The 27,762-nt window shown below is 47.0% G+C and overlaps 2 protein-coding genes across 14 annotated transcripts; one reads left to right on the forward strand and one right to left on the reverse strand.

Moving 5' to 3' along the window:
* Positions 1-91: 91 nt before the first annotated feature.
* FAM160A2 (family with sequence similarity 160 member A2) lies at positions 92-25,694 on the forward strand. Of its 13 annotated transcripts, none has more exons than XM_034994944.1 (14): positions 92-179; positions 3,661-3,839; positions 4,211-4,374; positions 8,871-9,199; positions 9,332-9,970; positions 10,339-10,497; positions 10,670-10,756; positions 10,964-11,131; positions 14,965-15,044; positions 15,247-15,452; positions 15,855-16,634; positions 19,012-19,190; positions 19,348-19,510; positions 21,987-25,694. In XM_034994944.1, exons 4-14 carry the CDS (start codon positions 9,062-9,064, stop codon positions 22,346-22,348), a joined length of 2,961 nt encoding a protein of 986 aa, XP_034850835.1. In that variant the 5' UTR covers positions 92-179; positions 3,661-3,839; positions 4,211-4,374; positions 8,871-9,061; the 3' UTR covers positions 22,349-25,694. The 13 variants fall into 13 exon arrangements, 12 of the variants coding, with proteins under 12 accessions (XP_034850835.1, XP_034850838.1, XP_034850842.1 ...); XM_034994947.1 differs by having other exon boundaries at positions 4,264-4,374; XM_034994945.1 differs by lacking the exon at positions 92-179 and adding an exon at positions 4,716-4,841 and having other exon boundaries at positions 219-3,839.
* On the reverse strand, positions 22,830-27,572 carry CUNH11orf42 (chromosome unknown C11orf42 homolog). The gene is made up of 3 exons (XM_034994959.1): positions 27,501-27,572; positions 23,232-24,030; positions 22,830-22,960 (listed from the first exon to the last, which is right to left on the reverse strand). Exons 1-3 carry the CDS (start codon positions 27,570-27,572, stop codon positions 22,830-22,832), a joined length of 1,002 nt encoding a protein of 333 aa, XP_034850850.1.
* Between the last annotated feature and the right edge of the window lie 190 nt (positions 27,573-27,762).

Genomic DNA, 27,762 nt, shown 5'->3' on the forward strand with positions numbered 1-27,762 from the left:
ATGAGCTGGCACGCCACTGCCCAGCGGTGCGTCGCTGGGCGGTTACGTGGGGTGCGCGGGGGCGCGGGTTGCGTGTGGCGCGGGGCGGGGCGCGGCTGGTGCGCCTGAGGAGCGATGGCGGCGGCCTGAACTCACCTAGCGGGGCTGCGGCGATCGGGCCTGGTCAGGATCGGGGTTCTGTGAGTGAACGGCAAGTATGGGCCGCAGGGCCCGGAGAGGCCCGTGAGGGGCTGAGGGACTGGGGGATGACGGCACCGGATTTGGTGACTGTACTGGTTATGAGGGGACAGGGTGAGGGGCTGGCATGTGGTAAGGGGCCGGGTGTGAGTGTCTAAGGTAGGGGAGCAGCTTCAGAGCCTAAGGGTGAGCGGGCAAGTGCGGAGCTGGGCAAGAAGAGGGGCTGGGGGTGCTTTTCGAGGAGCCAAGGGAAAGGGACTTGTGAACACGGTTTAGTGAGGGGTTTGAAGCACCTGTGGGCAGGGGTGAGGGCAACCCTGGGGCCAGAGTGGGGCCTCTGCGGGGAGGGGAGAGTAAAGGGCAAAGGCGGGAGCGTGCGGGCTGGTGGGGAATGGGTGAGGGAGTTGAGGCTAGGGCATGAGGGGAGGAATGAGGATTGTGAGGCTCGGATGAGGTTGAGGTTGGTTCTGGAGCCTACTTCGATGGACTGTCCTGCCCAGTGTCCTGCCTAGTTTCAGACCGAGTAGGACAGCTTGGATGGAAATGTTGTGCACTTGGCTTTTGGAGGACAGAAAAATGAAGGCGTCATGGGCAGTAATAATTACGATAATGAAAATTATTTTGGGGGCTTAGTTTTCAACCAGAGTAATCACTGAAACTGCCGGTTTCTCAAGTTCCTCTTTGGGACTCCAAACTTGGAGATGGTCCCTCTCATGGAGGTTTTTTTTTCTTTTTTCTTTTGCCTGCGACAGCCTATGTTTGTTTTCTCTCCACTGCTTCTGGGCAGCCTTACTCCGATGCTGCTCCTCACCTGTGCTTAGCTGTGGGGCTCTTATGGTTGTCATCTAAATTGGCCTAACCATTTTCAGTAGCTAATTCTACTTTCATGAGAGTCACATGGTTTGTTACATACAACACTATATTTAGGCTCTCAAACAGAATGGCTTTGCCCTCAGTTTCTTACAGTTAAAAAAAATTCCACTTTATTGAGGTAAATTTATATACAATAAACTGCTCATATTTAAAATGTGCATAAGTTTCGCCATATGTTTACGTCTGTGAAACCATCACCACTTTCAAGATACTGAACATTTCTACTGCCCCCAGAAGTTTTCTCCTATCCCTTTGCAACTCATTCCTCTGTCCATGACACATTTTTGGGTTTACTTTATTAGTATTTTGCAGGTCCCTTTCTCCCTGCCAACCCACACTCACACGAACATTTTAAAAGTTCTAGACAGTTGGGTTAGCACTCAGTTATAATGGACACTTCACTTTCCCACCACTAAATTTTCCTCTCTAGTGACAGTCGACCACAGAGCCCAGATACCTTCCCCAACCTCAGGGAGATTTAGGCCTTTCCTATCCAGACTCTTCTCTTGAGAATTAGGGGTAGCCCAAGCCCAAGTTGCCATTCTGTTCTAGAGGCTCAGCCTCTGTTCGGACCCATGGTATGTTTTCATTGCTTCTCTCTGGAGGCCAAACATTTTCATGCTAGTGGAACCCTTGACCATCTACCCTGATGGGCAGAACCCTGTAGAACCAACATGTATCATAGCAGGGTTTGGAGCAGTGATTCCTAAACACTGGGCCAAGGATAGTGCCAGTTCATGATAAAGATTTCATCCATCCAAGGAGGAAGGAGAGAAAAATAACATGAAATATGAGTTTTTCATAAAGATAAGTTCATTTTGAGATTATTCTTTTAGTGTTAAAGTGCTTTCTGACTGATGAAATAATGGTGACAGTAGATGGTGGGTTTTAAAGAAATGGTCTTATTTGCCAAAATAAGTAACAAGCCTATTTTTAAAAATTTTTAGAAATTATTTTTACTAGTTCCTGAAATGGAGAAATTTAGAGTGATGAAGCGTGGCTGTTGTTGTTATGGTTGAGAAAGCCTGTGTTTAGACTAATTCTAGATAACTTCTGACATTTGAACAGCATTCATTCAGTCTCACATTTCACTGGGTTTACATACTTTGTGCAGTATAGATGATGAATCAAATTCATAAACCAGAGGTCACATAGTGATAAAGTGGCAAAGCTGAACCCAAACTTTGGTTTCCTGAGAGTGGGTGACTTGGGGAAAGAAGGTTTGTAGCAGAGAGTGAGAGCCATGTGGACGAAATGGCACCTTAGGTATGGGAAGAGTTGTGATGACTCGGAGGACATTATACTGGCAAAAAGCAGTTTTTATGATTTGTAGTATTAATGTGGTTCCAAAAGAGTTAAAGAGACTTTGAGGGTGACATAGAGATGAGGGTTCTGTTTAATATTGTGGCAATGACATGGGAACAGGTATACTTAATACCTGGATCACACTGTGGTCGTGGTAGGATGAGTCAAGTCGTCAGAGCATTGTTAGGGACTGTCCAAATTCTTGGGTGTTCTGGAGAAAGCACTGGGTTTGGTAAGCTATATTGAACTCTGTTGAAATAGTAGTGCAGGAAGTAAAATGGATTTTGACTTAGACATACAGCCCAGTGGTAGATCTCAGAAGAAGTAACATAAATGAGGGTAGTGATGTAGAGATAGAAACATGTTTGGAGTGCTGTATGTAACCGTTTATTCCATATCTGCTATACACCAGGCACTCTGCTAAGTGCTGGGAGAGCAAGTTCATTCATTCATATGTTAATTCATTTATTCATTCAGCACATACTTTTTCAGTATGTAGTCTGTCCTTATGAAGCTTACATTTTATGAGATAACAAGATACATAAGACACGGTCCTCTGAGGTCTCAAGGAATTCGCAGTCAGGTTGGGAGAGGTAGATACATGAGAAGATGATTTCAGTTGAGAGAGAGAGAGTGAAATACAAAAGCATATCATGGGGATGTAGTCTCTCCCTGTGTCATATATAGTCCATGGTCTACCATATATCTGCACAGGTATTACAGATTTATACATCCAAAATAGCACTCAGTGTCTTTGCTCTGAGAGTGTGCTGTTGTATCACATGCTCTATCTCAGTCCAGGCAAGGACTTCAGTGTCCTCTTCATTCTTTCTGCTCCTTCACCCCCTGTATTTAATCACTCACCAAAATCTTAATATGTTTCTCTCTAAATTATTTTCCTCTTCATCTCCATGGCTACATCTCGACTGTTAAAGCTTTAGTTTACTTCGCCTCCTCTCTCATCTGGATACCCCCCCACCCCGCAACAGTCTCCTGCCTTCAGACTTGCTCTTTTCTAGTCTGTCCCTAGAATGGTCTTTCTAAAAATACAAATGTAATCATGTAGCTCCTTTGCTTAAAAACTTTTGGCTCTTTGTGTTCTGTAGGACAACATCCAAATTCCTTAATATGGCATCATTTGGCCTCAACTCACCTCTCCAGCCTCATCTCCTGCCACTCCCTACTTTGTGTTCTAGCTTGAATAAATTGTTCACAGTTCCCTAACGAACATGTTACTGTTTTGAGCCTTGAGATCTTTGTAATAGCTGTTTCCCTTACTAAGAATATTTTTTCTTCTCTGCCCAGTGAACTTTCCTTGTTCTTTAGGATCTAGTTCATTCTCTCCTCCTCTTTTTGACATCTTCTTTGTCATCATCACCCAAGAGGGGTGGAGAAAGAGCCATGTGTGACGTGGAGATTCACTGCTGTAAAGGGGAGTCACCGTGATTGAGGTTCACGTTGTGTAAAGGCTGTGCTGGAGTCAGGTGAGATTCCCTGCAAGAAGCAGAGGTTCTTGAGGAGAGGGGAGGGAGTGAGTTGGGACCACACATTGATAGCCCATTTGTCTTATATATGTAGGCTGATGGATGGACAAGCGGGGAGGATATGTGTAAGCTGAGCTCTAGGTTAGTAGGCTCCTGTGAGGTTCCCCTCCCCTCCCCCGCCCTTTCGTACTCCTATGAGGTTTTAATCAGATCTTTCTACTTGAGAATTTAAGGTAATGGCTCATTCATACCTCTTATGTCGGTAATCAGTCATCTTGCCTAGGAAGAACCATTGTACAATGGGAGAGAACCTCAGGACTTTACTGACCTGTTCTTGAAAGATCATTTTGGTCTCTCCCTGTCTGCTGCAGGTGTTGCAGGTGTATCCCTGCTCTCAGCTCCCTCCCTCTCTTGCCTCTCCCAGGGCAAAGGTTCATAAGGAAGGCTGAGCCACTTCCTGCCCTGTGCCTGCTATTCTGAGGTTGGTGGATACCCTTGCTGAAAGTGCCTGTAAGGCTGTATTTTGTGCTGTAAGGTGAGTGACTGACCTTGGCTGTTTGTGGGTCTAAAGATCAACTCTTTCTTCCCCCTTTTCCCCTGTGGCTGAGCCTAAAAGTAAATCTGGGAAGAGGGGTCTACTCTTTTTGCTAGACTTTGCAATGAGAGGAAAGGGCACAGTAATAGGGTGGTGATTCCATTCTCTTTGTCTCGTTTTGAACTTTGCACAGTTAGCAGGGAATGAGAGTCTTAAGTAGGTGACAGGAACACCAAGCTATGGTCTTCTTTTGTGTTTTTGCAGTATGTGAAGGGGGCCCAGGTTAAGTGTTAGCTTTTGTGTTCTGAGACACTGATTTCAGTGTGGCTCTTCTCTTTGAGGTCTTTGAGAGTTGGAGATGGGGGGATGAAGAAAGGTCCTGGAGGCTATCCTGCTTGGGTCTGTGAGCAGTGCCCTTTGTTGGTCAAGCAGTGAAGCAGAAGTGGGCACCCCAGTTATATTGCAAGGTAGGAGTTGGTTGTTAATCTTTGGAATTGAGTTCTAGGAGCAGAAGGCAGTTTAGTTTTGGACATGTTAAGGCTTTACTTTGCTGAGACTGGATGCTTGGCTCTTCTTCAGCTCATCAGAGTATGAGTGTGGGGTGGTAGGGATGGACATGTGAGAGCAGGTTAGATCTCTCAGTCAGAGGTGAGAGTACCTTGGTCAGATAGGATCGGGAGAGGGAAGGGAGAAAGGAAAATGTTATTTACAGAGCACCTGCTTTATATGCCTGGTGTGCTACATAGGTTATTTTATTTTTTAAAACAGTAACAGTACTTCATCAGGAATTTATAGATAAGGAAACTGAGGCTCCCATGTGTGAAGTGATTTATTTAAAGTCACACAGCTGGAAAATGGTGGACTGAGATTCAAACTGGAGCTCCTGTTTTACCTACTACTTTGTGTTACTCTTACTTGACCTTAGGTCCTCTATTTATTTTCAGTCCTCAAATGAGATATGATTGAGAAAGCATTCTCTAACCAGTAATGCTCTTGTACCGGTTAGGGTCCTTGCAGGGGGCAGGTCGCACACATTTGGTTTGGGAAGAATTTAATAAAGGGATTATATTTACAAAGGCATGGGTAGAGTTTAAGGAAACCAGCAAGGGGAGATGCAGTCTCCAGGGCTACTAGCAGTGAGAGTGCTACTAAAAGGGGACCTTTCTTACCAGTATTCTCAACTGTTGGCTTTGCTTTCCCCAGCCCATGCTTAAGGACTTGGGCGGACAGATAAGTACCTTTTCCAGTACAACCCTGCTGCTGGTAGCTGCTAGAGTGTATGACTATTTGATGGTTTATAGGAAACCATGTGTGGAAAGACCGAGCATCCGTTTTGTGGCTCTACCACCTTCTCACTCTTCTTCTTTGCCACCCCCACTCTCTTGGGTGAGTGAGTGAGGGAAGGTTAGGTGGGTGGAGGGTGGTAGTAGATATTAGCGTCCCTGTTTCAGATTTCAGATTTACCTGAACTGGCACCCATCCTTTATTACTATTTTCCTCCTTCCTCAGAGAAAGTGTTATACCTCTTTTTCTCAGATTAGTCCTATATCTATCTGATTTTTCTGTCAGTTATCCCCATCTTATTTATCCACAACCTGTTACTTTCTTCATACTACTTTTCCTCACTTGACAGACATACTTGAGGCTCTCCATCCTAAAATAAAACAAAACCAAAGGATAAAAACTCTTTCTTTTGACTCCTTACCTCCCACCCCTCCTAGCTTCTTTAAGCTATTGCCCTATTTTCATCCTTTCCTGTGTCACTGACTTTCCTGTATTGCATGTTACACTTTTTTGCCATAGTCATTCTTTAACTAATTACTTTCCTAAGTTTATGTAAAACTTGATTGCTAAAACTGACTGATCATTTTTAATCTTCATTCTGCTTAGTCTCTTTGTAGATCATACATTATGGCAATCTCCACTTTCTGGAAACTTCCTTACCTTAATTTCTAGATTATCATTATTTCTTGGTTTTTCCTTCCATTTCTGGCTAGCTTCACAGTCCTCAAAGACACTCCTCCTTTGCTTTCCTAATTTCTGGTTTTCCCCAGGATGTCACCCTCAGCTCCTTTCAAGGTCTGCTGTTGTCTTTGGATGATTTCATCCATCTCCATAGCTTCATCTATCACCTATAAGCTATTGACTCTGGGATATATATCTGTAGTCTTGATTTCACTCGAGCTCAAGTGTAATATTTCTCTTTGCTTTCTAGACATCATGGATATCCTATAGGTGTCTCATAGCATAATGTGTCTCAAAGCTTAACAAAGCGTATTCATCCTCTTTTCTAAAACACCTTTGTTATGTGTTCCTCACCTATTAATGGCATTATCTTTTACTGAATCTCTTTACTTCATATTAGGGTCTTCTCTTATCCTCCAGCCATTTGTCAGGTCTTGTTTGTTCAAGTTAAGTGAATGCAGATGATCTGCATTTGCATCCCAGTCTTGCTACTTACCAGTTGGCTAACTTTGACAGTTTATTTGACCCTCATAGGTTTTGATTTTCTCATGTGTAAAAAGGAGATACTAGTACATCTAGAGTTTTAATGGGGTTTAAATGAGCTACTACATATAGTGCTTAGAGTAGAGCCTGCCATGTAGTAAGTGCTCAGTATATGTTAGCTATAATTATTTTTCATTTAGCATTCAGTTCCACAAGCATTTTTGAATGCCAGGCACTGTTGGCACTGTAATTGCAAAGAAGAATGAATGGTATGGTCCCTTTTGAAGGAGCTTGCTATTATTGGCAGGGATATTACATGTGTAAATAATTTCATTATCACCTGGGACATGTTAAGATAAAGGTGAATCTCACATTTATCTTTTCTAATCTTGGTCTTACCACCTTACTTTATCTGTCATCTGCCTCTCTCTATTCCACCTTAGACTGCTATCTGACATCTTTTTAAAAGCAAATTTGATCTTGTCGTTTCCTTGTCTAAAAACCTCCTTTGTTTCCAGGGTGTCAGTAGATAAAACTTAAACTTTTTAGCATGATACTCAGTGATAATTATAACCTTCACACATGTTTACTCTTCAACTCAATAATGTTTCTTTTTTCTCTAAGTACTCTGTGATTAGGCCACCCCAAACTTGGAACTGATTTTCAGATTTGTCATGTTCTTTCACAGTGCCATATTTTTGTACATACTGTTTTTAATATGAAGGCCTTTCCCTCTGCTCTCTTTGTGGCCAGTATCTCATTGCTAAGGGCTTAAGTCAGATATCACCTCTTTTCTGGAATCCTGTTATAATCTCTCAGGCAGAATTAGTTGCTTTTTTTCATGTCCCTGTAACTCTTTTGTAAATACCTCTGTTTATAATATTCACTGGAGTTTTTATTAATGCTCCCCATCCAACTGTTTTTATCTGTCTTCGTACTTCCATTGATTATTTAGCAGAGTACTCAGTACTTTATCGGTATGGATGTACTTAAGTTAATCAGTGAGTGAGCCCTGCCTGCTGTTTAGGATTGGCCCTGCCCTTTATTGTAAGACTGTGTCCTGTTGTATAGGTTTCCTTAAGCCTAGTTGCTACCTTCCTTTAGTTGTGAGTTGGTAATGGTGAGAGAGAGTATCTGGGTGGAAGGGAATGGTGTTAACCCGAGGGCAAAGTGTGGGGCTGGTGCCAGGTCTCTGGGTTCCTTCAGCCTTTGTTGAGCTTAAAGAGGAAGGACAACTGAACCACACCTTTCCTCTGAAGTTTTTGTACTTGTGAGAGATAATAATGCTGAGGGGGTGAGGGGTGTGTTGGAGAAGGAGCTGTGAGTTATTGTCTAGGCCAACAGCTGTTTTGGTAGTTTTCCCCTTTCTCTAGTGAGGGTGTCCTGTCATGTCCCCAGGAGTGAGTGTTGGATATATCTGGCAGGAGTTGGGTGTATGTGTGTGTATGGGAATGTGTCCCTGTGTTCTTTGCGGGAATGAAAATTGTTCTGCTCTTTTGGTTTGCTCTAGATTTCCACCTCTTATGTGTGTATTCAGCTAGTTAAGGGTCTGTTGGGTTATTTCCTACTGGGTAGGCTTCTAGGGAGGGACTGTGATTGGTAGAAAAAAATTTCTTCCTCAGTACTCCCAGGTGGTTGGAGTCAGATCAAGACTGTGAAGGGGGGTGGGAGGCAAGACTGGAAGCATGGAGACCAGATTGGAAGCTATTGCAGTAGTAAAACATGCTTTGAGGGTATAGGTGATAGGGTTTGCTGATGAACTGGATATTGGAATTAAGGAAAAGAAGAAATAAGGATGATGCCCAAGTTTTTGGTCTGAGCATGTAGGTGAATGTTGGTATCAGTTCTTGAGATGGAGAAGGCTGGAGGAGTAACAGGTTGGGTGGTAGAAGTGAGTTCTGTTTTAAACACATTACATTTAAGATGTTATGTGTGTGCATGTGTACGTGGAATTCTCAGTGGATTGGTGGCTCTGGGTTCCTCCTGTTGGGGAGTGGAGAGAGGCAAACTCCTGTTGATCTCTTCCTTTCTCTCTCTCTTTGAATTAGATTTGCAGGTCTGGCCTGGGCAGTGACCTCTGGGCTCACTTCTCCAGCCTGGTGTATTCTTTGGCTCCATGGCCAGCTACTGGCTCCTGCAGACCGGATGAAGCAGACTAGAGACACAAGTGGAGAAAGCCTCCAGCTGGCAGACTCTCAGAGTGTGGCCCTCTGGCCGCTGGCCCTGCCCAGCCTGCCTCATGGAGAGGATGAACTGGCTGAGCAGACTGGCCTCCCGGGGCCCTGGACACCGTGTCCCTCAGGGGGCCAGTCTGCAGACCCCTGTCATGGCTGACCCTGAGACCTGCCTCATGGTCTTCAAGAATCACTGGTCCCAGGTAGGAGATTCTATGCCAAATGGCCTGATCTACTGGCTGCCTGAGTCCTTCCAACCTTCTGTGTTCTCTCACCATCCCATTTAGTCATCATATTGTCTTAGATTCCTGCTATCTTCTGTCCTGTTCCTCTAGGCGGTGCGAATCCTGGAGCGGCAAGGTCCTCGGGCAGCTCCTGGGGGTGCAGATGATCTCAGTGCTGTGCGCAACCACACTTACCAGATGTTGACACTGCTGGTAGAAGATCGTGCTGTCCCCTCAGCCCCCACGGCTCCTGGGCCCTTGCTGGAGTTTGCTCTGCGTGAGGACCTGCTAACCCGTGTGTTGGTGTGGCAGCTTCAGTGGGATGAGCTTGGGGATGGGGTTGAAGAACGGCGAGCTGAGCAACTGAAGCTGTTTGAGATGCTAGTGAGCGAAGCTCGCCAGCCGCTGTTGCGACATGGACCGGTTCGTGAGGCTCTGCTGACCTTGCTGGATGCGTGTGGCCGCCCTGTGCCCAGTAGCCCAGCACTAGATGAAGGCCTGGTGCTACTTCTCAGCCAGCTGTGTGTGTGTCTGGCCCGGGAGCCTTCATTGCTCGAGTTCTTCCTACAGCCACCTCCTGAGCCTGGAGCTGCCCCCCGTCTTCTCCTCTTTTCTCGCCTTGTTCCCTTCGTCCATCGAGAGGGCACACTGGGCCAGCAGGCTCGTGACGCCCTACTCCTGCTCATGGCTCTGTCTGCTGGGAGTCCCACTGTGGGCCGCTACATTGCAGATCACTCTTACTTCTGCCCGGTCAGCACCTCCTGGGATGGGGGGGTGGGGTCTGGTGTGTAGACATTGGACAGCACCTTGCTATCCAGAAGATGTGGAGGGGCTGTGTATGGGGTCCTCCTTTAGGTAGTAGCCCCCTAGGTTTGAAAGCAGTACCTGGAGTTGGGGTGGGGATGAAACATGGCTTAGGTGGATAGCACAGGTACTAAGGCTCTTCATGGGTCAGTGTTCCCAGGGCCAGTGTTCCCAGCACATTCGGTAACTAAATATGTGCTTTGGGTATAGCTCTTTTCCCACTCCTGTCAAAACTCTGGGTTAATAACTCCCCTGCTCCCCTTTTTTTATATTGCCTGAGCTTTTGGTAACCTGTCCTTGGGGATGGCCCCCAGGTGCTGGCCACAGGGCTGAGTGCCCTGTACTCCTCACTGCCCCGAAAGATTGAGGTTCCAGGGGATGATTGGCACTGCCTGCGACGGGAGGACTGGCTGGGCGTGCCAGCCCTTGCGCTGTTCATGAGTTCCCTAGAATTCTGCAATGCAGTCATTCAGGTGGGACTCGGGTTCCCAGGAGGTCTGGTCTTTGGTCATTCTGGGGAGATGGGGGGAGGGGGCACATTCCCTGGAATTCTGCTATTCTGCCATCTTGGGGGTAGGGTATTCTGCTCCCTTCCAGGCAGTGGCCACCTCACATTCCTCCTCCCTCTCTCTTGCACCCCTACAGGTGGCTCACCCTTTGGTGCAGAAGCAGCTAGTTGATTATATCCATAATGGGTTTCTGGTGCCTGTCATGGGCCCTGCCCTGCACAAGGTGAGAATTATGGGTGGCAAGGCAGATTAGGGTATTAGGCTGAGGGGTGGTGACCTGAATGCCAGGACCAATGTGGGAGGCAGTGGGCTGGGTACTCCTCCCTTTTTCCCTGTCTGCTCCTGCTTCCTCCTCAGAACTCAGGGAAAATGACTCCGTATAGGTGCAGGGGAGCCCTAAATCTCCAAACTTTCCCTTCCCTTCGTCCAGACCTCTGTGGAGGAGATGATCGCCAGTACCGCCTATCTGGAACTTTTCCTACGGAGTATCTCAGAGCCTGCTTTGCTCCGTACCTTCCTGCGATTCCTGCTGTTACACCGGCATGACACCCACACCATCCTTGACACCCTCGTTGCCCGTATTGGCAGCAACTCCCGGGTATGGCCCCTACCTCTGTCCTGGCTTACCTGGGTGAGCCATCTTCTCTCTCTGACCTTTGTTCTGGGAGGGTGCGCCTGCCCTTCTTTGGCCTTTGTCTCCAGCAGTCACTTCAAAGTTAGGTGGCATTTCCTTTCCAGTATTAAACTTTTGACCATTTTGGGTACAGATTTTAGTCTACTCCCTTGCTTTTGTAATATATGAATCTAGAACACAGTTACTTTTTCTGGATAGCTGGCTGCTCATCATGACTAGAGGTTTTGCCATTGTGCTATACTTGTAGCCTTGGCCTAAGGTTCTCTTTAGCTGTGTATTGTTCTGTGGCCTGCTGTGGGTGACTCGGGATCACTTCTCCAGGTTTTGTGTCTGCTTTGATAGGTGGTCCTGCTGCTACTGGTATGCTTAGCTTTTCTCTGCTTTGGATTTGCTGCATTTGAACTATAACTCGGGGCACCCATCCGCCCACCTACCTACTTAAACATTCCCTTTTCCTGAGCATTTATACTGAATGTTCACTACATGCCTTACTGTTTTCTCATACTAAGGATAAATGGTAAACAGGGTAGACATGGCTGCTGACTTCATTGAGCTTCCTTTAGAGACATACAAACCCATTAATAAAATAATTAAAAATTGTGGTCATTGTTATGAAAAAACTAAACAGCGTGCTTATAAAATAATAGGGTGGTCAGAAACCTCTCTGAGGAGGTGACATTGAGCTAAGACCTAAAGGTCATGAGGGAGTTTGCCTATTGAAGAACAAGTGGAAGAAGAGTCTGGGCAGGGGGAGCAACATGCAAAGGATATGAGATGGGGGTGAGCTGAATGTATTTGAGGACATGAAAGACCAGTATGAATGGAGGAGTAGTGAGCAAGGGGGAGAAGGAAATGAAATGAAAGTTGAGAGGCAGGTAAGATTCAGATCATGCATGGCCTTATAGACCATGGTGGGAAGTTTGGATTTTAACCAGTAGAAATATATATGGCAATAGGAATAAGTAGTTTCCAAGTAATGAAGACCCAAAGTCTGTCTAGGGGAATAAAGCATTCGTTTAGTCATGGATTTTATGGCATTTATTTGGCTCTGGAACCATTTTTGTTTCCTTCTTATTACAAATAATTGAAGTTCCCTAGGTCCTTGTGTTTAAAATAGAAGTTCTTGGATTACTAAAGATTATGGAAAACTGTTCAAATAATTGAGATACCTTGAGATACCTGTAGTCAGCCTCATGGTAGGTGAGGTTTCAGGAGAGCTATGAATGACGGAAGGGTATAGAATAACTAAGGGTATCTGAAGGGTATGTGAATAACTAAGGGTGTGGATGAGATATTCCACACTGGATGAGACCAGTGTTTCTGAACCAGGTGCACACTTCAGAATTTGAAAATGGCAACAACGACAACATACTCTAGGCTCTGCCTTAGCTCTGTTGAATTGTAAGACACAGGGCATATGAAACTTTACAATATTCCAAAAAGTAATTATGGTACATGCCTGAATTAATTAAGTATTATTGGTAAAAACCAATAGGGAATAGGTGTCAAAGGTTTAATCTTACAAAGATACCCAAAAAGGTTTATTTCTCACTATGCTAAAGTTAAACCATGGTCTTATATCTGTTTGGCCTGATGGAATGTTCTGTTCGTGTTTTGTGACCATTGATTTCCTTCTTGAGGTTGTTTTTTTTTTTCCACTATGCCAGGCTCTATCTGTCTTTCTTTTGTCCTAATCTTGTCCTCACTTCTTTGATCCTCTCACATTGTCTTTAGTCTTTAGCATTTGTTTCTATTAGTCTTGCATTTGGTCCTCTGGTCTCTCAGGGGCCTTCATGTTCTTGGGCTATTCCTTCTTGGTTCCTGCTTCTTGGAGGAACCAGATTGCTTCTTATTTCAGGATGCCTGTGTTAAACATGAAATTGCTTTTCTTTCCATTGTTTGGCCTTTTTAGGCATGATTCTGTTGCCCTGACTTTGAATTTCTTTAAGCTTGTCTTTTGTGGCTTAAAGTGAATCATGCTAGTTTGTCTGCCTGTATACCTGTAATTTCCTATTGCTGTCATAACAAGTTACCACAAACATAGTGGCTTAAAACAACACAAATTTATTATCTTGTAATTCTGTACATCATACGTATGACACAGATCTCATCGGGCTAAAATCAAAATGTTTGGTGGGGCTGTGTTCCTTTCTGGAGGCTCTAGTAGATCCGTTTACTTGCTAGGTGGGGTTGTTGGTAGAATTTGTTTCCTTGCAGTTGTAGGACTGAGTTTCCCATTTTCTTGCCAGCCCCCAGCAGAGAGGACCATTCCCAGATTCTGAGGCCAACCAAATTCCTTGGTTCGTGGACCCCTTCCATCCTCAAAGCCATCAGTGGTGGATCAGGTTTCTCTCATGCTTCAGATTTCTTTTCCTTTTTCTTTCTGACCCAGCTGGAAAAGGTTCTCTGTTTTTAAGGACTCATGTGATTTGATTGGGCCCATCTGGGTAATCCGGGCTACTCTCCCCATCTCCGATTCCATAACCATAATCATATCTGCAAAGTACCTTTTGTCATGTAAGGTAAAATACTTACAGGTTCTGGAGATTAGGATCTGGACATCTTCGGGGGGCCATTTTTCTACCTACCACACAACCTTTCAATGAGTGTTTAACTAGCAAGGAATGTTTTCCTTGCTAGTTAAAATGGTCAGGGTAAATCTGAACGTTTGTGATGTCCAAAGTGTGAATTGCTATCTCATCTCTTTCCCACTGCAGTTGACTTTTAATCCTCCCACAATCGTTTAGTAACTGATGAGCACCTAGACTGTGCAGTGGTGCCCTGGCCTAAGACTCAGTAGTTGGTCTTCAGGGAGCTCCAGGTATACTTGCCATGAGGGAAGTAGAGACAAGGTGCTGTGGGGATTTAGAGGAGTGAGGGAGTACTTACACGGGTCTCTTCTCTTCCCCTCTCTTCGCCTAGCCACAGAAGAACCACCTTCTTATTTCCTTTTTTTTTTTTTAAGATTTTATTTATTTATTTGAGAGAGAGAGAATGAGAGAGAAAGAACACATGAGAGGGGATAGGGTCAGAGGGCGAAGCAGACTCCCTGCCGAGCAGGGAGCCCGATGTGGGACTCGATCCCGGGACTCCAGGATCATGACCTGAGCTGAAGGCAGTCGCTTAACCAACTGAGCCATCCAGGCGCCCCACCACCTTCTTATTTTCTAAAACAAATGGTTTCCTCTATTCTGGACCCACCTATTTTTTCCTTTTCCTGTCAGCTGTACTTGAGCTTCTCTTTCTTCTACCTTCAGAGATACACAGTGTTGGAGAGGTGACTCAGACTCCCCGTTCACAGCCCTGCCCACTTCCCAGCTGGGATTCTTCCAGTTTCCCTCTGGCTTCTTATTGGTGGGCATTTAGTTGCTGTGCTGCTGTGGTCTCTGCTGACAGGCATTCACTCAGTTATCCTATTGCTGTTGTCTCCTAGTAGTCATTCACTCAATCCCAGTATTTCTTAGAGTCTCTTTTTATGGGTACTCATTCCATTAAGTACTGCTGGAAACTCTGCTGACCAGTGTATATGGCCAGAGAGTCTGCTGACGTGTGTAGTCTGTAGAAATACAGACTCTGACACATGGTTCATTCCTATCTGTGAACAGTGAAGTCTTGCCTATAAAGATCATATGAGCCTTTATTTAATAATTGAGTGATTATTATGTGCCAGGCCCTGTGTACATTGTTACTCCAGGAGTGGTTGGTTGGGCCTGGGGCTGGGGGTTCCCATTTGGTAAACATCCTGGAGGGTAGAGAGCTCTTATGGTGACTCCCTCCCTCCTCCCCCACCTCCCCAGCTCTGCATGGTCTCTCTGAGTCTCTTCAGGACCCTACTGAACCTCAGTTGTGAGGATGTCCTGCTGCAGCTGGTTCTCAGGTACCTGTGGGGGCAGGGCTGAGGGATGGCTGATCCCGAACCCTCTAGGCCTTGTGCACTGCTGGGCGATGGGTTGTATTGGGGTTGCTCATGTGTTTCCTCTTGGAGCCTGGCTTAGTCATGTAGTTCCATTGGCTTGATGTTCTCCCAGGTCCTGTCCTTCCTGATCTATCCTGTGTCCTTTTTCTGCTGTCTTTCCCAGGTATCTTGTCCCATGTAACCATGTGATGCTGAGCCAGAAGCCAGCTGTACGTGATGTGGACCTATATGGACGGGCGGCAGACAAGTTTCTCTCCCTAATCCCACGCTGTTGTCGGCATCGTGCCCCTAGCCCACCCCATCCAGAGCATGCCCCATGGGCACGAGGTGGGCCTAGCAGAGAGGCAGGGAGAAGGGAGGACACCACGGGTATGGCCTGGGTTCTGGGGAGCCTAGCAAGAAGGTGGGACTAGGGTGGGGGGAGGCAGGATGTGGCCATGAGTGGCATTCCATCTTTGGAGAGGTCGATGAGGGTCTTGCAGGGTGGATCCTTAACTCCACCAAAGAAATATAGCTTCTGAGTAAAGCTGCTCCTCTTCTTCATTCCAGTCCTGTATTGTTTCTATTTTCCATTGTTTCTTTGGTGTTGGGGGTAGTGAGAGGGGGTGGTGGATGCTGAAAAGCTTAATTAGGAGGGTGGAGAATCAGCTGCCTGAATAGGTCGCATGTCTTTGTCGCTTCATTGCCTTCTCTATTAGTCTCCGTAGGTGTCTTATCCTTCCTCCTAGCCCTCTGTCTCTTTGATCCCTCTTATGTTTTTTCCCTCTATAGGCCCTGGAAGCCCAAGTGTTGACTCCTCTTCTGTGGTGACAGTGCCCCGGCCCTCCACACCATCTCGACTGGCCCTCTTCCTGCGACAGCAGAGTCTGGGTGGCTCGGAATCCCCAGTTCCAGCCCCTCGCTCACCAGGGCTTGCTGCATCCCCAGCCTCCAGCCCTGGCCGAAGGCCCAGCCCTGTGGAGGAGCCTGGTGAGCTGGAAGACAATTACCTGGAGTATCTGCGTGAGGCACGCCGTGGTGTGGACCGGTGTGTCCGAGCCTGCCGTACCTGGTCTGCCCCCTATGATGGCGAGCGGCCCCCTCCTGAGCCCAGTCCTGTTGGCTCCCGGACTAAGAAACGCAGCCTACTGCCTGAGGAGGACAGGGACAATGTGGGGGAAGGGGAGGAGGAAGAGCTGGGGAGTGGGGGGCTTGCTGGGGGTGCAGGGGAGGGCCCTGGCCTCCTGCCCCCTCCCCAGCTCAATGGGGTGCCTGGACCATGGCCTGAGGGGGCCAAGAAGGTTCGTCGGGTGCCTCAGGAGGGAGCTGGGGACCTGCCAGAGGGCACCTCCGAGGCCATGGCAGGACTAGAGGGCTTTGGGCAGGAGCTCCGGGAACTCGAGGTGGCATTGAGCAATGGGGGGGCTGGCTCAGGACCCCTGCTAGAGCCTCCACTACCTCTTGAGGAGGAGGAGGCCTATGAGAGCTTCACCTGTCCCCCTGAGCCCCCTGGCCCCTTCCTCAGCAGCCCTTTGCGGACTCTCAACCAGCTGCCAAGCCAGCCCTTCACTGGTAAGCTACTTAGCCTAGGCCTTCTCCTTTGTGTACTCCTTGCATGTACTCGACATGTTTGTGCTAATATCTGAGACTTCTTGGCCATGTCATTTCTGTGTACTTGCCTAGCTCCTCATCCATTTTGCTTGGGTCCATTCCAGATACATACTCTGTTGTACTTCTGTCTCTGTGTTTGTGTATACGTCTTCCATGCTTGTGCTGGTTTGAGTATTGATTTATGTCTGAGCCTTATATGTCTGTCCTATGTGCATGTTCCTCCTCTTCCCTAGTCTGGCCATTTCCTGGGATTGTGATCAGGATGTTCTGTGTTTGGTGTTTCCTGGTGAATCACAGCAATATATCTGAACAATATATATGGAGTCGTACATGCTATTCTATATGTGAGGTACCTGTAAGCCATGCCGTTCCATGCTGTTCCCATGTTTGTCTTGGGTGTTGGGTCTCCTGTCAACTTTTCTGCCCAGGATCAGCTCTTCTGGTGTTTTTCCCATACTCTGCCCTGGCCTCCTTTCTTCTCCCTGTCTTCTCAGAGAAGGACTCAATTTCAGGTTTTTCCTGTTCTCTGTCCTTGTACCTTGTTGGTTGCTATGACTACCCAGTAAGACTTTCTTCGTCTTACGGTTAATAGTAAGGACTGAAGCAAATAGAGTGAAATACCTCTTTGAGGGCAAATGACAAAAGTGTGGCCCCGAGCTCCCGAGCTGAGTTCTTTTGGTCTTTCCAAAGACCCTGGAGCTAGACCTGACCTGAGTGGCTGGGCTAACTTCTCTTCGGTTTTTGTTTGAGAGCCAGCTTTACCAATCCTGCTCTTACCTGGTTCTTATCCTTACTCTCCTTACTCTAGGGGGCAAAAAACCACTTCTAAGAAGCAGTGTAGTGCTTTGGACTAGACATACCTTGAATTAGTGTCTGTTCACATCACTGATGCATTTAAACAACTCACCGTGATGCTGGTGCATTGGGAGAGCTCAGCACATGGAAGCTTTTCACTAGGATTATCATCTCTTGAATGCATGGCAGATAAAAGTTGACCAAGGTATCCACCCATCTTCTGGTTGTTTGCAGTCAAGTTATCATGCCTTGATCAGTCCATGTCCTAACTGGGCCTGGGATATTCTGCCATCCTTCTTGTACAACACCAAAGCTTCTGCTCTAGAGTCCTGACAGCTCCCTCTTGCAGACTACAGAAAATGGCTTTCCATTTGTTTAGGCTTTGCTCCTTCCTGCTCAATACCACTAGAAGGTGGTATGCAGGTTTTACCACATTGTTGAAGTGTCCCTTTTCTTCTTTGTAAACTCACCTGAGCTTTTTGAATTTTCTCTTGGAAGAGAGTCGCAGGAAATGAGAGAAACAGAAGGACAAAGTTATGGAGTATCTTAGGGACCCTGTTAAACTAGGGTTGTATGGAGCTAAGGCTAGTCATGTGCATCTGGAGTGGAGAATGTTCTAGGATCTTTTTCAGAACTCGCTGCCTCTTTCCCTTCATTCTTCTCCTGTCTTAGTTCATAGTGCAGTTCTTAGGTATAATCCCTTTTCCTCACAGATCCCTGGTCAGACAGAGTGTGATGGTTCTAGTAGATCATTCTGATCCCTTCTGTTTTTCCCAGCACTTTGCTTAATCCATTTTCTCTGGCTCTGAACTAAACTTTTTTACCTTCTTGGTTCTTAGTACCCGAACAGAGCTGATTTCTTCTTTGGGCTTCCAGAGATTTCTCCCCTATCTTGAAGTTGGCCTGTCTAGTCACCTTTGTCTTTGCTACAGTTCATTCTTGCTTTCTTCTGACCTAGGTGTAGTGTTATCCTCTGTCTTGTGTGTAACCTGATTCTTCTTTTGGTCCCATTTACTTTTCTTGCTTGTTTTTTTTCTTCTGTGCCTCTTGGGTGAAGCTTTTTAAAAAACTGAGAGATGTTATGTAGCTTATAGTTATTACTGAATACGTATAATTTGCTAGATCTTGGGCTAACTGCTTTATAAGAATATCTTTTTGATCCTTTTAGTAATACTATGAGGTGGGTATATTTCATTTTGCCAAGTAGGAAACTATGCTTGGAGAATTTTGATTCATCCAGTAACTTAACTAGTAAAAGATAAACCTGGAATTTGAAACCAGGTCTTTCTGACTCCAGAGCCTATGATCTGGCTCTTCATCTGAAGTGTGTGTAAAGCTGGCATCTGGACTCCTGTGGGTCCATCTGGTGTCTGCCATTTCATCTCCAGAGTAGGTGATCACAGGATATTTAAACATACCCAGGGACTGACCTACAAGTAATTTTCATCTAGTGGTTGGGGGGGGGGGGTCTCTTGGTTTTGGAAAGAATGAGCACGATGTGCATTGTGTTTAGGCCTTGTATCCTTGTACCCACCCCTCCCAGGCCCCTTCATGGCTGTGCTCTTTGCCAAACTCGAGAACATGCTGCAGAACTCCGTCTATGTCAACTTCCTGCTGACGGGGCTGGTGGCCCAGCTGGCCTGTCACCCCCAGCCCCTGCTCCGCTCTTTCCTGCTCAACACCAACATGGTCTTCCAGCCCAGTGTCAAGTCCCTGCTGCAGGTGTGCGATGCATGCATGCATGGGTGCGTCCAGGCTCCGTGGTGGGCCAGGCCCGCAGCTGGAGTGGCCCTGGGGGGGCTGGGAACAGGCCCAGTGGGACTAGAAAGGACTGTCAGTCTAGAGCTACACAGAAATGTCATGAAGTTGTGCTTCATAGGTGCTGGGTTCTGTGAAGAATAAAATTGAGAGCTTTGCGGCCTCCCAGGAGGACTTCCCAGCACTGCTATCCAAAGCCAAGAAGTACCTCATTGCCCGTGGCAAGTTGGACTGGGCCGAGGGCCCTGCAGCAGGACCTGCCCCCCGCCGCTCCGATCCCCTAGGTGAGGCCTATCCCACCACTCCACCCCTCTCCCTGCCTTCCCTAGACAGCTAATTAGTCCAGGTTAATTAGCTCTTATTAAGGGTGAAGTCTTGTGCCATGAACTGAGGAGTTGCAGAAAATGGAGTCTTGATGTTTGTAGTCTGGCTCTAGTCAAAGGGTAAAGTACAGTTATGTCCACCAAGAGCCAAATTAGCAGCACCAGCAAAAGCTGTTCTAGGAGTTGAGGATAGGCAAGGGGACAGAGTAGTCTCTAGGTTGAGGTATTGTTACAGTTTGGGAAAGGACATGGTATTTGACATGGTCCTTGAAAGATAGGACTTGGGTAGGCAGAGGAGTGGGGTGGCTTTATTCTTTTGTCCAAGGGACCGCATGAACTATTTAGTTGGAGCAGAGGATTTAGAAGGTGGTGGAATAGTTGATAGTAAGCCTGGAAAGATTTGGCCAGAGCATTAGGTGCTCAGATTAGAAGTTGGGCTGGGTAGAAGTTGTGATCTTTTAGGCAGTGAGAACCCATTGGAGGTTCTTAGATATGAGAGTGGAGAGATAAGCATGTTAGTTCATGTGGACCCAGGAGAAAACAGAGTGCAACTGTGACCAGCAAGGCTTGAATTAGAATAGTGGAAACAGAAAGGAAGAATTGGATAAGGTAGAAATGGGAAGAAAGTATTGGCAGAGTTTGATGAATGGTTGTGGGGTACAAGGATGAAGGAAAAGTTAAGTATGACCATGCAGCTTTAAATCTAGATCTTCCATCAGCAAGTGTCTGAGTACTTGCCATATTTGCTCTCCATTGTCTTTGGTACAGGGGACTCAGGGAGTAGTACAAGGACTCAGAGAGTAAGTACAACATGAGACCTTTGCTTTCTAAGAGCTGACAGTCAGTCTAGAGAGTGACTAGAGAAGTATCATTAACTGAGAAAGCAAGGTCCCAAAATGTGGTGGATGTAGTGGGATCCAGTGTACCAGGACAGGATTAACTGGATGGGAAAGGTTTTTTTTCCCCCCCTTTGAGGCAAATGAGGGGTAGGTCAAAGGAGGAAGTGATATGTATCCATGGAGTTGTGAGGTGCAGAGGGGAAGGGCAGGAATTGAAGTACTTTATTTGCTAATCAAAGTAGGAGGCAAAATAATATGCTAAGAGCAAGAGAGCAGGGGTGAGATGGAGGATCTTGAGAAATGTGGGTTGGGAATACAGTACCAGAATGGTTATTATACAGCTGCGAAAACCCAGCTGATGTTCCTTAGCATGATTTCCTCATGGTACAGCACTGTGAATGTATCTTACTTCCATGGTTCTGGTACTGTGTTCACTGTGGAGGTAAATAAGAGTCTGAGCCCTTGAGCTCACAGATTATACTGTATGAGATAGAAGACCTATACACAAGCCATTACAATACAGTGTGATAAAGGTGGTGAAATGGGAAGTCAGTGGAGGGCAAATCAGAGGAGGTTTCTCAGAGGGGTGGGGATAATGAGATTAGGCCAAGGATGAAAATAGTGGGGAGAGTAAAATTAAGGCAGAGAGGGCTACAGAAGCATAAAAAGAGCCTGGAAGGTTTCAGGAAGAACAGATAGGTATGGGTACAAAAGCAGAGGAGGGTGTAAAGAATTTGGAAGAAGGGTTGGAAGGGGCATGTGATCCTGGTTGTGAAGGGTTTTGAATGCCATATTTAGTAGATCTGTGTAGCATATTTTTGTAGCCAGTGTTCGAGATAGAGAGTGGGAACTGTAGCATGATCTAGAGACTAAATCCCTAGAGTCTAGGCCCTACATATTGGGCAAAGATCCAGAACCAGTAATCTAGGAAAAAAATTAGAGGAGAGAGGGCAATATTTTAAATGGTTCGTTTGAGTCTAAGCTGAGGTGAAGTTGTCTGGCCATGTGAAGTTGTCTAAGCTGATGTGAAGTAGGAGGATGGCTTTGGTGGATACAGGAGAGGGACTGGTGGTAGGCAAAGTGGTGGCGCAGGAGAACAGATTTTGGAAAGGTAGTAGAGTATGAGATAGATGGTAAAGCCCCTGGACTGTGATTGCATATATGGCCCTGTGGGTGTGGAAGGAGCAGAGGATGTGGGTCATGTATTATAGACAGGCAGAGGGAAGCTGGAAGTGGTTGGCTCCAGTTCATGAGCATAATGTAAGGGCGTGTTACAGACTGAGGAGACATAGCTTAGAGATGGTAGAATAGCAATTGAAAAGGGAGGAGTATTAAGAGTCCCTCAGGGTGAGAGGGTGTGGAGAAGGGGTCTCGGTTGGGAATGAAGTGGCTGAAGTGTTGACTGACAGAAGACTGAGGGTAATGGTTGACTGGGTGGGGAGGCTGGATAAAGGGAAGAAGGCTAGGCAGGCAGCATTTTGGTTTTCGAGTCCTAGTTGAGATGTCCCTGAACCCAGGGAGGGAGGCATCTCTCTCAGACCGAGAGAGTGTGCCTGACCCCAGCACCTTCACCATCCCCAATACCCATTTATTCCCAGTGAAGAGCCGGAGGCCGTCCTTGGGGGAGCTGCTCCTGCGGCACGCACACAGTCCAACCAGGGCCCGGCAGGCGGCACAGTTGGTTCTTCAGCCTGGGAGAGACGGTGCAGGACTTGGCCTAGGTGGGGACTCCCCTGGGGCTTCAACTCCGGTGCTGCCCCCTCGGGGTGGGGCCCCTGAGCGCCAAGGTGAGGCTCTGCGAGTCAAGAATGCGGTCTACTGTGCAGTCATTTTCCCTGAGTTTCTCAAGGAGTTGGCTGCCATCTCCCAGGCCCATGCTGTCACCTCGCCTTTCCTGTTGGATGCTTCAGAGGAGGGATCTGGCCCTCCTGTCTCAGGCTTCGGGCCCCTCAATCCTTAACTTTCTTCCATGGACAATCAGGGCCTCAAGTGGCCTGGGCTGGGGCCGGGATGTAGGCTCCTTTTTATGTTTGGAGGCAGTGGCAAGAGGACTTTTTAATTTATTTCCGATGAATGTTTTATGGAGAACTTGTTGCAATATGTATAAAAGGGAAATCTCTATTCTGTGCTCATTCTTCTTTCCCACCCTTTTTTAAGGGGCTGTGGTCCCAGGAAGGTTGTACATAAATGGGGAGGTCAGGGGTACTTTGTCTCTCGTGAGGACATTGGTGCCAAGGTTTCAAGGTGCTTCTCATGCCCTTAAAGGGTGAGGGGGTCGTGGAGCCTAGGGAAAAAAGTAGGGACTCTCCATCAACCCCCAGAAGGAAGAAGCAGCATGGGCCAAGGATGGTTTTGGGGAGCAGCAGCTGATGTTTTATTGGGGACCAGTATCCCTATTCCAGATCTTGGGGGCCTCGCCCCCTGCATCTCTCGCTTCAGCTTCATTCGTCGCTGTCGAACTCTGAGGACAGACCCTGCAGCAGGGGCAGGGACATGGAGTGCCGGTCGGGGTCCCCGGGGCCCCCACCCTGGACTCCTGGTGGGGGGCTGCGGGGGCTGAAGAGCCAGTTCTCTGCCAGGGTTGGGGATAGTCACAGCTTGACTCATGCCCTGATCTTTCTGCCTCCCTGGTCCCTCCCTGGCCCTCTGTGCTATGCCCACCCCCTCACCAGGACCATGCTTCCCCCTCGTTACCCTGGCTCCCTCACTCCATCCCCCTCACTGGGATCCAGTGTGGAGTAAGGGGTGCCCCACACATTCCTGGGCACACACTCCTATATTCCCCATGCCCTCTCCCCTCTACCCGATCTCATCCCTCTCAGCTTCATATCCCCTAGCAGTACCTGACAACATCTGGGGCCCCCTGCGGAAGGGGTTTCGGCCCCTGTAGGAGAATCTGGTGGGTCTGCCCTTTGGCCCTTCTTGAGGAGGTGGTGTAGGTGGGGCTGGGACAGGCGGGGGTACATCAGCAGCTTCAGGGGTATCGGCAGCGACTGATGTGGGGGCCAGAGGTGGCATGATGCCGAGGTTGGGTCTGACCCAGTTGGCACCATGGGGCAGTGGATCTCTGGTCAGAGGCTTCTGTGGTCCCAGCACTCCTTTGGGGTGCAGTGAAAACTTGAGGCAGGAGAAGGCAACAGGCAGTGACCGTTGTAACCGGAGCAGCTGGGGCTCACGGGCTGTAGGCAACAGCCCCAGCTGCAGCCAGGAACAGGAGAAGACCTGGTAGATGACATAGATGCTGTGGGTGCTCCGGAGCCAGGGAAGGTTTTGCTGTAGGCTTACCTGCCCTGGCGGCAGCAGCAGGAAGGCCATCTTCTTGCGCAGGCCACCCATGTGCAGGCGGATCCGGCAGGGCTGCCCATCCAACAGTCGCATTTCTTCATAGGCTATCTCTGCTCGGCCGTTTGGTGAGTATTCCCGAGTGCAGTGGGCAAAGGCACCCTCAGACCCTGCCTGCTCCAGGAGGTTTGGTAGTGGCCCCACTGGTTGTAGTGCCCGCCGACCCTGCCGACCTGGTAGAGCCAGGCGGGTGTGGGCTGGGCGGGACTGCTTCACTAGCACACCCAGTAGGTCATAGCACGCTGCATCCGACAGGAAAGGTACCGCCACTACATTGGGCCCAAAGCGCTCTTCGATAACCTGCAGATGGCCAGTTTACAGGTCAGGGACTGAGTTAGGGTCAGGAGTTACCTGGTAGCCTATTCTAGATTGACCCTCCCATTGTTCACTGTGCAATTACATCTCCACAACGTGCTCAGGCTGTTATGCTTCCTGCTTATTTTATAGTTCTGTCCTGTAGCAAAACCTTGAATGTCTACTATGTGTCAGACCCTGCTGGATACTGGGAGTACATAAAAGCATGAAGCTTTGACCATGCCTTATTATAGCTCAGTCTAATGGAGGAGACGAAGATGTAGACAGTAGTAGTCAGCTAAGTAATAATAGCAAGGTTAAATCACCAGAAGTGATGTAGTAGCCTTTGTCTTTGATAGAAGAGGATCAGAAGATGTCTAGTTTCTAGGTGGTAATACTTGAGTTTTGAAGGAATTAGGTAGGAGGATGGTCAATCCAGGGAGAGGATACAGCCAGTTAAAAAACCTGAACTTATAAACTAAGAAGGGCACATTCCGGAACACATAATTTCATAGTACTTAAACAGGGTCTGAAGAGCGACAGGCACACAGGAACTAGACGATGAAAGATCTAAAGTGTGCTGACAGGAATTTAATCCTGAGGGCAATGGAAAGCCATTTGAAGGGCTCTGGGTGAGAGGGACGGGATCAGAAAGGTGCTTTAGAAAGTTAATTTTGAATAGCAAGACAAAATGAGAAAAAGATCGGGTAAGAGTATTGTATAACTGCAAGCAAAACATGGTGAGGCCTTCAACTAAAATAATGGGGGAAGATCGTTAGGTTATAGAATTAGTAGAACTTGGTCAGTTAAGGAGTATGGGAAAAGGAATCATGAAGGATTAGTCTTAGATGATTGGTTAGATGGGAGATGTCGTTCACTACAATGGGTACACAGAGATAGGTTTGGAATGACCTTTTTTCAACATCTTCTGCCCTGGCTACAGAGAGTAGTTCTTTTAGGGATTTGAGGCCTCATCTTTGTAATGCTGTCCTAATATGCTTTTAGGGATTCTAGTTCCCTCTTGGTTTTGTCCTTCTTGTCTTGGCTTTTTTGGTTTGATAATCCAGTTCGGCAAAGTTTAACTTCATGACCAACTGGGAAACCTTGTAAGATCCTCTCTAGTAATTGTACGTAGGTATGATCTCGACTCATCAAAGATATTGCTGGCCGAGACTTCTGGCTCTGTGTTCTGCTAGGGAGTACATAAAATTCCCTCTTTGGGTCCCTTTCCTGTTTGAGACCTATTCTGAAAATACTCTGTTCTACTCCCCTTCCTCAGCTCTGCATTCCCACATGTCTGTCTCCCTACTGCTGACATTGCCCACTTTGCTGGTCTTCTGGTAGAATTCATCAATGATCCCTTAAGGCCAATCTGTTTTTTTGCTACATAGAGCTGTTTTAGAAGTGCTGCCCCAGAGCATAAGAGGAGGATAGCTAACTGATGGAGTTGTGTCTGCACTTTGTCACCTAGCCAAGGAAATAAATGGTGCTCTTTCTTAATGTGCATGGAAGAATTTCCCATCATTCCTGTGCTTTATTCAGACATGGCATACTTTCTTTCTGGTGGGGGCATCAGGCTGAAGAACAGGGCTCTGAGAAGGTCCATTTGGGTTTCCCAGGGGTGACAACAGAGCACTGGTGGATGGACATTTTTGTATAGAATGCTCTGTCCCATGACAAAAAAAGGGTAGTCACCAAGTATAACTTCAGAATCCTACCCTAGCTGCTCCTTTGGTCCCTAGGATCCTATACAAATAAGACAAATAGGAGTGTCCCCAGGAGGTATCTCTCTAATAGGATTTTGAGAAATACCTGGTTCTTATGGTCTAAGTGTCTGTTAAAAGGTGAATCCCTAGTTTAGCTGGAGGCTTTTTCCCAGAATATAGACATGAATTTGCCTTGGGGGTGGGGGAGGGTTATTAGGCCCTCTTTCTTACCCTTGAGGCTCCCAGTAGTTATCCTAAAATAGGGAAAATAAGATTTCTATGCTATGGTGACTATTCTTGGTAGAGTCATCATTTGAGACCATTACCTATCGTTCCCACTGCAGTTTTATTTCTGGGTGAAAGTTCTATGGAACATAGAGGCCTGCAAATATAGATCTCTCAGGGGCAGCCTGGGAAAATGAAGGTGGAAGACTATCTTCCTGGATGTATCTTGGCTGGTTTGAATTCTGAATGAGGAGCTCTTGAGCCACATTCTTGTTAGCTATATGTTCTACAAAGTGCTCAGTAAACTCTCAGCAGTTCTGGAGAGAGGAAACCAGGTCACTCAGAGGTGTCCTGCTCCTTGAATTTGCCACATACCACAGTGATTTATTCTGAATCTCTGCCTTGCCTTTCCTGACAATTTTCCATTTAAATAGGGAATTTTTCTGATGCTGAGAGATAGTGTAGCTTTCTACTAGTTGATGATCACGTTTACTTTCCGCCTAATGAAATGCTTGATCTTGTCCGGACCAACCTTTTACACTGCTGAATCCAGGTACTTTGATACTTGGGAGGGCCTTGACTCTCCTGTTTCTGCTTCCCTGGGAAGCTGACCTTCGTGGTGACCTGCTGCTCCATTTCAAATGGGAGCCACATGAGCCACATGCTGTTAAGGCTGCTTTGAGTCTGGTCGGCACTACTTTAAGATGGTGGTTTTAAACTTGGTGGGCTGCCTTCCACGAGTGCTTGAAATTCACTGTCCTTGAGGTTACATAACTGGAACCTGATCCCCAAATTCTCCAAGTTCAGAAATTGTAGCCATCTAGATTTGGTGGGATTTGTTGGGTACCTGCAACTCAGATACAGCTGACATATGCCTGCTCCTAAAAATCTACATATTTTGCTCAAAACCCAAATTTCCCATTCTGTGGAAGTTAAAGGGGGAGGAGGTATCTGTGAAGAGGTCGAAGGTCCTTTAGAAAGTTTAAAGGGCCCTTCGTGATCAGCCCCTGTACCCCTTTGACCTTCTTTTCACTACCCATTTGAACTCTGTTCTAGAGGACTATTTGCCGTTCACAAATAAGCATTTTTCTTTTTCCTCTCCTGGCTTTTGCATATGCTCTACCTTTAATTAGGACACCATTCACTTACCCACCCACCCACCTGCTCATTAACTGATTTAGGTGTTTAGTAAGCACCATTTATGAGTCAGGAATTCCTTTACCCTCTACGTGAGAATAATTTCTATTTGCTTAGCTAGAATATCACTCTCCAGGAAACCTTCCTGCCCTCCTAAGCCCTACCCTGACTTAGCACTTGTTTCAGTTCTCCTCGATTCCAATTGCCTTTCTAGGAACCTCTTACCGTTTTTCCAATTGTGATGAAATTGGACACTGTATGCAAAGCACTTAGTGCAGTGTCTGGCATGAGAGCAAGCCCTGAGTAAATATTAGTTGTTACTATCTTCAGGTTTCCCACCCCTTCCTACTCATAAGTTGCTCAGACCCATCTAGGTCACACTTTTTACTTTCTTTTTGGCCCTCTTACTTTATCCTTGATGAGGGTCCAGGTGGCATCAGCTTCATCCAGTGTTAGCAGGTGGGGGGTACCAACCAACATGGTAGGGTGTGGGAGGGGTTAGGCAGGGCAGTGGCTGCTGCAGGAACCCCAAGTTGCCCAGGGAGGTGAGGCCCCCAGGCAAGCCTACTACAGCATGAGGTCATAGAGGTCCTGTAGATAATGGGGCCTTGGGTGGGGAGAGGGCAGTTACTTTACTAGCTTCACTATGCCCACAGCCCGAGTCCATATC

Source organism: Mirounga leonina, unplaced genomic scaffold (assembly GCF_011800145.1).
Source record: "Mirounga leonina isolate KUSES-001 unplaced genomic scaffold, KU_Mleo_1.0 Mir_92, whole genome shotgun sequence".
NCBI lineage: Eukaryota > Metazoa > Chordata > Mammalia > Carnivora > Phocidae > Mirounga > Mirounga leonina.